Below are 9,390 nucleotides of genomic sequence, written 5' to 3' on the forward strand. Positions count from 1 at the left end.
TTACGATTCTGTAAAGATTTGTCAAATAACACAAATTAAAATTGATCATTTGGTCTTTAAAAGATTTGAATATGAATATGTTGATCATCTGCTCCCTAAAGATTTGACATTGAGAATAAAAAGTCTAAAAAAATTAATGTTGAACTAATATTTTATAATCGGTCGTCTATTGGTTCATCTTATGAATGATTAAGTTGGAAAAGTATTGAATTAGATTCTTTTCTTATTAGTTAATTCAAAGAATTAATTAGTTAATTTCAAAATTAAAGGAAATAATTTACTAATTTAAAATATCTAATAGTATATTATCTCAAGTTTTAAATATTTAACTGTAATTATTATTTTATCCAATAAAAATTATATTTCAAATAGTAAGAAAGTTATATGTTTGGATCTTTTTATTTGTAAACATTGGTGTTTTTGACTTTTCCCAATAGAAAATATTTAATAAATTAAATTTTAGTAAATCCTAATATTAGGAAAACAACATGGAAGGTATTATGACCTAAATATCGATCGAATTTTTCGCTTTTCTGTTGGACTCGTGGATTATATGGCATCTGGGCCCAAAAGGAAAGACTTATAGTGTAGCCTTTATTTATTTTACTTGTGTTTTTGTAATTGGGCTCCTTGTAATTACCGAACTAGCCCATTTTATATTACTTGTATTTGACTTGTATTTGGGCCGTATATAAGCGGAAGGGTGCACCCGAATCAGCCCATCGAGATTATTTTCTCAAAATCAGATCTAGAAAGTTCCATCTTTTCTCTCTTCTCTCTCATGAACCCTAACACTAATTTCTCTATTCTAGATCGATTTTCTCATGTTCTCATGGTATCAGAGCTAGATTCCGGTCGATCTCATCTTTCTCTATCTTCTGATGTTCCCTCATCGAGTTTCGTTGAGGATTTCAATCTCATGGGGGTATTGATTTTGTCTTCGACATACTGGTTTTGACTGATTTCTGGTCGATTTTAACTTCTCTCGGCCTTTTTTGAGTTGTATTTGCTGCTTGAGTGACTGTGGAAGATTATCTACAAGTTTCCGTAGTTGTCATTAATCTCAAGAATTCTATGGTTTAGCGACTTCATCTTATTTCATCATTGTTGCTGCGTTGCTGAGAAGTGTTGTTTTGAAGGCCGTACTTCCAGTCGCGAAGAAATCGGTAACTCTGTATATCTGTTTCATTCTGCATAATATTCATCGGATAATTGTTCATTGCTGAATGCTATAGTAACAATGGGATCTACTAATGTTAATGTGTCTGGCACACGTGAGTTTAATCCCAAGCCCTCCAGTCCTCTATTTGTTCAGTCATTAGATGTTCCTGGTGTTTCTCTTGTACCAGTTCCCTTTTCTGGGACAAACTTTGGGGGTTGGAAAAGAATCATTATTGTTTCCTTAACTGCTAGGAACAAAATTGCGTTTGTCGATGGTAGTTTACCTAAACCTCCAGATAATTCAATAGAGTCTAATCAATGGGATAGGTGTAATAACATGGTAATTTCATGGCTAACAAGTTCTCTATCCCCTGACATTGCGGATAATGTCCAGTATTCTGAAATAGCTGAAGAAATATGGAGACAGTTAAATAAAAAATATGGAACAGTAGGTGAAACTAAAGCCTTTAAAATTAATAAAGAACTTGCCTCTACCTGTCAAGGCTCCATAGATATTGCATCATATTTTAACAAGTTAAAGAAATTGTGGGATGAATTGAGAGTTGTTCGTAAAAACCATGGAAATCACTGCACTTATAGTGCAAAAGAAGGTATTCTCAAAGAGGAGGAAGAGGATAGACTTCATCAGTTTCTCATGGGACTAAATGAAGTCTATGTTGGTGTCAGGAGCAACTTGCTCATGATGCAACCACCTCCAACACTAGACAGTGCATATAACATTCTTCTTCAAGATGAAAGGCAATAGATCAACTCCAATTCTCAGTTTGGTCCTGATTCAACTACCTTCACTGCCAAAATCAACCTCAATCATCATTCTAGTCCCAACACAAATTATAAGTCTCCAGGTTCCAACACTCAGAGACAATATGTTCAAAGAGAGAATTTTGATCAAGCCAAGGGGAACCTATTATGCAATTATTGTAAGAAGAGTGGACACTTAATTCATAAGTGCTTCAAGCTTCATGGTTTCCCTCCTGATTTCAAATTCACCAAAGGAAAGAAAATTACTGTCATGACCCAAACCCCGGTCGTGATGGCGCCCAACACATTGCTAGGCAAGCCCGACCATTTACACAACCTTAGCCAAATAACCTATGTAAATAATTAAATGCTCGCTACCATAATACCAATTTAGTATGGAAATTTTGATAAGATCTCTAACATTCGAAAATCTCAAAGTAAAATACTAAATAGCCCACCGGATCTGGTGTGACGAACATGAGCCTCTAAAACAGATTATCCACCTATTACAAATCCGACTAGGAAAATTACGAATAAAATAATAAAGATAGATGGGAGAGATCAGAGCTGCGAACGCCATGCAGCTATGTTGATACTCCCGGATAATGCTGCTCAGCTAACACGAGTCCTCACTCACCCTGTGGTGTACCTGAATCTGCACACAAGGTGCAGGGAGTACGGTGAGTACTTCCAACTCAGAAAGTAATAAATATAAATAAAGTCTGAGGATCAGAAATCCTAAATAAACACAAAGTAAAGCTATAAATACAACAACGTGGACCAATAGCATAATACGGTAAACATCAAAATAGTTATAATAAAGTCACACCAGAAGGAGAGTAAATAACAAGTAAATATGCAATGCAACACATAAACCGGTACCTCCAGTACCCCGCTGCGGCCGTGCAGCTCGCTCCATTTATTTAACGTCGACGGCGCTCACTGGGGGTGTGCAGACTCCGGGAGGGCCCCCTTACGGCCCAAGCGCGATAATAAGCCATCTCGTGGCATCAAACAGGCCCTTGGCCTCATATCAATATCATTATAATACTGCTGCGGCGTGCAACCCGATCCCATACTCAGTCCAAAAATCACGCAATAGTATAAAAATATTCAGCCCAAACTTCATTTAAAAATATTAACTTAATTTCTAATTTAAGAAAATGGCTGAGATTTCAAACACAGTATTAAATACCAGGACAGAGTTTAATATTTATAAATATGATAGGAAACCATTAAAATAATCCCTGAAGGATTCAAGTAGTTGGCACGAAGCCCAATTATGACAATTAATCCATTTTTATAAGGATATTACAAATCTACAATCAAATAGGTACCAATTTTATTAAGCGGGACGGACCAAGTCACAGTCCCTGGCGGTGCTCTACCCCACGCCCGTTATCCGGCGTGCAAGTCACCTCACATAGCACTACGATGTGCGAATTCGGGGTTTCAAACCCTCAACACAGCATTTACATTCATTACTAACCTCAAGCCGGCCAGAGTCCTAGCTTGCTATGCCCTTGCCTTTCGAGTTCACCTCTTCGCGCGTCGAATCTGACCAAAACCACAACGAATACGTCACAATATGCTAAGGGAATACAACCCAATTGAAAAAACTCGAAAAACATCGAAAATCACGAAGTTGGCAAAATCCGAGCCCCGGGCCCACTTCTCGAAAAATTATAAAATTCACATCACCGGATTCCTTATCTCGCCACGAGTCCATGCATATAAAGAACATCAAAAAATCGGAGTCCAAATGACCCCTCAAATTCCCATTTTTGTTCTCCTAGGTTTCAAGCCCTAAACCACCATTTTTGACCTTAAATCCTTGAGTTTTCAGTCTAATTTCATGTGTTTGCACCATAAAATCGTGTTTTTGGTTTAGAAATTCTTACCTCAATGAAGTCCCTTGATTCCTCTCCTCCAACTCGTCCAAATTCTCCAAGTCCGAAGTAAAAATATGAAACCCTTTAAAAAATTCGCGAAGGGAAATAAAAACTATTCTGACCAGTTATACCCGCATCTGCGGCTCCATGGCCGCATCTGCGGCTCCCGATTTTGCGGTCAATGCACCGCTTCTGCGGACATATCCGCTTCTGCGGTTTAACATCCTCTCCAAGCGCCTCCCGCTTCTGCGGACAAATTAACGCATCTGCGGATCCCCATAAGAGCTCAAATACCGCATCTGCGGTCCTCCTGTCGCATCTGCGACTCTGCAGATGCGGTCACCAATTCCGCACCTGCGGTCCCTGCCGCTTATGCGTCTCTCCTCTCGCTTCTGCGTTACCGCTTCTGCGGTCCCCATTCCGCAGAAGCGAAAATACCAGAAGCAGCACATGTTCTGCAATCTCTTAAGTTCAAAACTTCCCGTTAGCCATCCGAAATCACCCCGAGGCCCTCGGGACCTCAACCAAAAATACAAGCATGATCCAATACCTTATTCAAACTTCCTCCAATCATTAAAACACCTCAAACAACACTAAAACCATCATTTCTCATCGAATTCAAGCCTAAGTTCTTCTAAAACTTCCGAAACACGCATTCGATCAGAAACCCAACCAAAACACCTCCGAATGACCTGAAATTTTGCACACACATCCAAAATCACCTAACGAAGCTACTGCAACTCTCGGAATCTCATTCCGACCCCCGGATCAAAATCTCACCTACCAACCGGAATTCGCCAAAATACTAACTTCGCCACCTCAAGCCTAATTCTACACCGAACCTCCAAAATCAATTCCCATCGCACTCCTAAGTCACAATCATCCCACGAAGCTAACCAAATCATCGGAATTCAAATCCGAGCCCTCTAACACAAAAGTCAACATCCGGTTGACTTTTCCAACTTAAGCCTTCTTAAAAGAGACTAAGTGTCTCATTTCTTATCAAATTCATTCCAAACCAACTCTAACACATCAAATACTGATAATGAAACTTAAAGAAGCATAACATGGGGAAAACGGGGCGGTAACTCACGTGACGAGGGGTCGGGTCGTCACAATTACAACAAATGCAACTATTGGAGCAGAGCTTTCTTTTGACTCTTCTTCTCCTTCTGTTGTTGGGACTACTAACAATGATACACAAGTTTCATTGGTACCTGGTTTAACCAAGAAGCAATATTCTCAGCTAATGGCTATTTTACAACATTCTCATCAGCCTGATTCTGCTCCTCAGTATGACCTTATGGCTTCTGCCAACTTTGCTGGTAAAGTGCTCATCCCAAAAGTAGTGACTTGTTCTCTAGCTTGCATGTTGATTCAGTCTTCACCTCATAAATAGATTATTGATTCAGGAGCATCTGGCCACATGACTTATAACAAAGATCTTCTAACCAATATTACACCTTTTCCTATTCCTTACCTTGTCACACTTCCTAATGGATATAAAGTTAAAGTTACTTGCACCGGTCTTTTTCTTTATATCCATCCATCATTCTCCAGATGTTCTCTACATTCCTTCTTTCAAACATAATCTGATTTATGTGCACAAACTTGTTTTGTTATTGAGATGCATAGCACAATTTAGTTTTGAATCTTGCTTGCTACAGGGCCCTTCTCTGAAGATGCCTCTGGAGCTTGGTAAACTAGAGGATGGGCTTTACAAGTTTGTCTGCACTATTGCATTCTCTTCTTCAGCTCAAAATGTTTCTCCCGTGCCTCTTGCATGTAGCTTTCCATCTTTACCTTCTAATATTGTTGTTCCTAGCTCTAGTTCATTGTGTAACTCTAGTTCTTTTCAAAATGTTTTGTCTCTATCTATGTCTTTTTGTAATGAAGCTACATTGAATAAAATGGATATTGTTTGGCATCAAAGACTTGCACATGTTCCCTTTGTTAGAATGAAGGGTATTTCTGCTATATCTTCCTCTTTATCTTCTAAGCAACAATTTCCTTGTGAAATATGTCCTATGGCTAGACAAACCAGACTCCCTTTCCCTGATAGCTCAATTCATAGTACTCATCCCTTTCAACTTATATATGTTCTTGGGGACCCTACCACACTCCTACTTATTCTAGTTCTACATATTTTCTAACCATAGTTGATGATTTTTCTAGATCCACTTGGACTCATCTAATGGGTTCCAAAAGTAATTCATTTTCCTTGACTAAAGCTTTTGTGGACATGGTCAAAACTCAATTTCACATTACTATCCAAACAATTAGGAGTGACAATGCCTTAGAACTTGGGGGTAGCCATTCTGCCGTTTCTTACTTCTCTGATAATGACATTATCCATCAAACTAATTGTCCTCATACACCATAACAAAATGGTATAGTTGAGAGAAAGCATAGAACTTTACTTGAGGCTTGTACAACTTTTCTTTTCAATCCAAGGCTCCTATTAGATTTTGGGGGGACTGTTTACTCACAGCAACTTATATCATCAACAGAATCTCATCTAGGATTCTTCACAATAAATCACCTTTTGAAGTCCTTTACAATCAAACCCCTTCTTATTCTCACTTGAAAACATTTGGATGTCTGGCCTATGCTACTGTACCGATTCCTCATAGGGATAAATTGAAAACAAGAGTGATGCCTTGTGTCTTTCTTCATTATCCCTTTGCCAAGAAAAGTTACAGACTTTATAACCTAGAAACCAAGAAATCCCTTATGTCCAGGGATGTTGTATTTCATGAAGATGTCTTCCCTTCTCTTCTTCCTCCCATGTTCCACAAACTTCTATCACTTTTCCCCCGCCTTCTCCTCCCTCTCATATTTCAGATTCTTTACCTCTTACTTCTCCCACTCTTGATCCTATTCACCCCACTCCTGATCCTACTTCTCATGTGCCCTCTTCCCCTTCTATTCCTATTTCTGCTTCACCTTCTCTTTCTCCTGCTCCTATTCCTTCTCCTGTTTCTGACTCAACTCCTCCATGTGTTATTCCTTCCCCTGTTCATACTACAACAGCTCCTCCTCCTGTTGTTGGTCCACTCAGAAGGTTTGACAAACCTCATACCCTTCCATCCCACTTGACTGATTATGTCTGCCAATTGCCACCCTCATTCTCTTGCATCAGTCCTTTGACTCCTCATGCTATGTTTGAGCCCCCTACTTATTCCCAAGCTGCACCTGTTCCAACTTGGCAAGATGCTATGAGGAAAGAGTTTGAGGTCCTCGAGACCAATTAGACTTGGGATATTGTAGCATTGCCTAGTGGAAAGAAACCTATTGGCTGTAAATGAGTTTGTAAGATTAAGTATAAAGCTGATGGTACTATTGAGAGGTAAAAAGCTAGGCTTATTATTAGGGGTGACACCCAAGTAGGGGTATGCATTCGATTTATCAATTCGATTTTGACCCTTATCGATAATTACTTATCGATTATCGATTTGTACATATGCTTATCGTTATCGTTTTAATAAGGTTTCAATTTTTTCGATTTCGATTTATCGATTTTTGGGGCTGTCAGGACCCAAAATCTAACCATGGTCGTGATGGCGCCTATCGTGTTACAAGGCAAGCATATTCCCAAATTATTACTACTAATTTGATAATAAGAATTTAATAAAACATTTCCAATAATTTAATTCCTGATAAACTAAACCAACTCTAAATATAAATAATATAAAATACGGAAATGAGTCCAAAACATCAGGGTGTCACTAAGTCATGAGTGTCTAAAACTATGAACTGAGTTATGTAAACTGTCTAACTCTCCAAAGAAGAAATGATGAAAGGAGTAACAAGGTCCTGCGAACGCTGGCAGCTACCTTTCAGTCTCCAATTAAAGCCGGCCTGAACTCAACGATCGCCGCGCTCTAACTCACCTAGATCTGCACATAAATTACAGGGTGTAGTATGAGTACAACCACCTCAGTAGTAATAGAAATAACTAAGGAACTGAGCAGTAGTGACGAGCTGAGCAAAACAGTCCAATTATTTATTTTTCACAATTTAAAAAAAATAACAGGAATAAACAGGTAAATTCCATAACTCAGTAAATGCAACAAAGAAATTTAACAGATAAATGCAGCAACAACAAAAGTAAATGCAACCTCACAGCAATGTCACTCCATCACTCAACACTCGCACTCAGCACTCAACACTCAACACTCAACACTCAATACACTCAACACTCTGTGCTCACTGGGGGTGTGTACATACTCCGGAGAGGCTCCCAAAGCCCAAGCGCTAAGCACGGACAACTCACGTACTACCATATCAATACCAGGATCCGCACGGTCAACTCACGTGCTACGCGGACAACTCACGCGCTATGGTATTAATATTCTCACAACCAGGCCATCATATCAATACCTGGATCCGCACGGTCAACTCACGTGCTACACGGACAACTGACGCGCTATGGTATAAATACCTGGACCCGCACGGTCAACTCACGTGCTACGCGGACAACTCATGCGCTATGGTTAATATCCTCACAATCAGGCCATCGGTCTCACTCAATCATGTACCTCACTAGCCTCACCCATCATCAACAAATAATGGGACACAACCCACATCAAGTATCACAGCATATTAGCAAATAATAGAGACGGAGGTAAACATGTACAATAATTTCTATGACTGAGTATAATTAATGTGAGCATGAATAAAGCCTAAACATGATCTCTAACATGAAGGAAAACAAGTTCAACAACAAGTAAATACATAACCACAGATAATAGCCATTAGGCCTCACAGCCACACGAGACGGACCGTCTCAATCCCTTGCGGTGCACACCCACACACCCGTCATTTAGCGTGGGTATCACAACCAAACAATCACATGATATCAAACTCTCCGGGTTTATACCCTCAAAGCTAGAGTTAAAACTGTTACTTACCTCAACAACGTAAAATCCTACTCTGGATGTCCTCGTCCCTCGATTCGGTCTCCAAAAGCTTCAAATCTAACCATAATCAGAATACTACTATCTACATAGTCTAAAGAATCGAATTACACAATAAAAACTACATAAACATGCCAAAAATCCGAAATCGGCCAAAACTCGGCCCCCGGGCCCACGTCTCGAAATCAGTCAAAAATGGCAGAATAATAATCCTCGTCCTCTCCCGAGTCTAACCATAATAAATTTATCAAAATCGGACTCCGTTTGGTCCCTCAAATCCTCACTTAAAACTCTCCAAAACTCAAACCCTAACTCCCTCAATTTCACTTTGAAATCATCAATCAAATCCCAAAAACGAAGACGGATTCATGAAATATAACAAAAACCGAGTAGAGAACACTTACCAAAATCCATATGATGAAAATCGCCTCCAAAATCGCCTAAATCCGAGCTCCCCAACTCACAATATGACAGAATGAACAAACCCTAGTTTTATATATTTTCTACCAGCTATTCTGCCTCGTTTCTCATGCCAAACTATCCCGAAACTCGCTTTTTATGCCTCCAATGGATTCCTTGTAAAATTTTAGTCAAGTTAGGCTTTTGAATCACTCAATTTGACCTTATAATGAAGGAGATATGTAGATTTTAATATT

The 9,390-nt window shown here is 39.3% G+C and overlaps 2 protein-coding genes across 2 annotated transcripts; both read left to right on the forward strand.

Moving 5' to 3' along the window:
* Positions 1,241-1,927, forward strand: LOC109234864. Its single transcript, XM_019400909.1, has one exon. The coding sequence runs from the start codon at positions 1,241-1,243 to the stop codon at positions 1,925-1,927; it is 687 nt and encodes a 228-aa protein (XP_019256454.1).
* LOC109234865 (vegetative cell wall protein gp1-like) lies at positions 5,065-7,069 on the forward strand. The gene is made up of 4 exons (XM_019400910.1): positions 5,065-5,140; positions 5,228-5,322; positions 5,483-5,600; positions 6,660-7,069. Exons 1-4 carry the CDS (start codon positions 5,065-5,067, stop codon positions 7,067-7,069), a joined length of 699 nt encoding a protein of 232 aa, XP_019256455.1.

The sequence above is a fragment of the Nicotiana attenuata genome, chromosome 11 (genome assembly GCF_001879085.1).
Source record: "Nicotiana attenuata strain UT chromosome 11, NIATTr2, whole genome shotgun sequence".
Classification (NCBI taxonomy): domain Eukaryota; kingdom Viridiplantae; phylum Streptophyta; class Magnoliopsida; order Solanales; family Solanaceae; genus Nicotiana; species Nicotiana attenuata.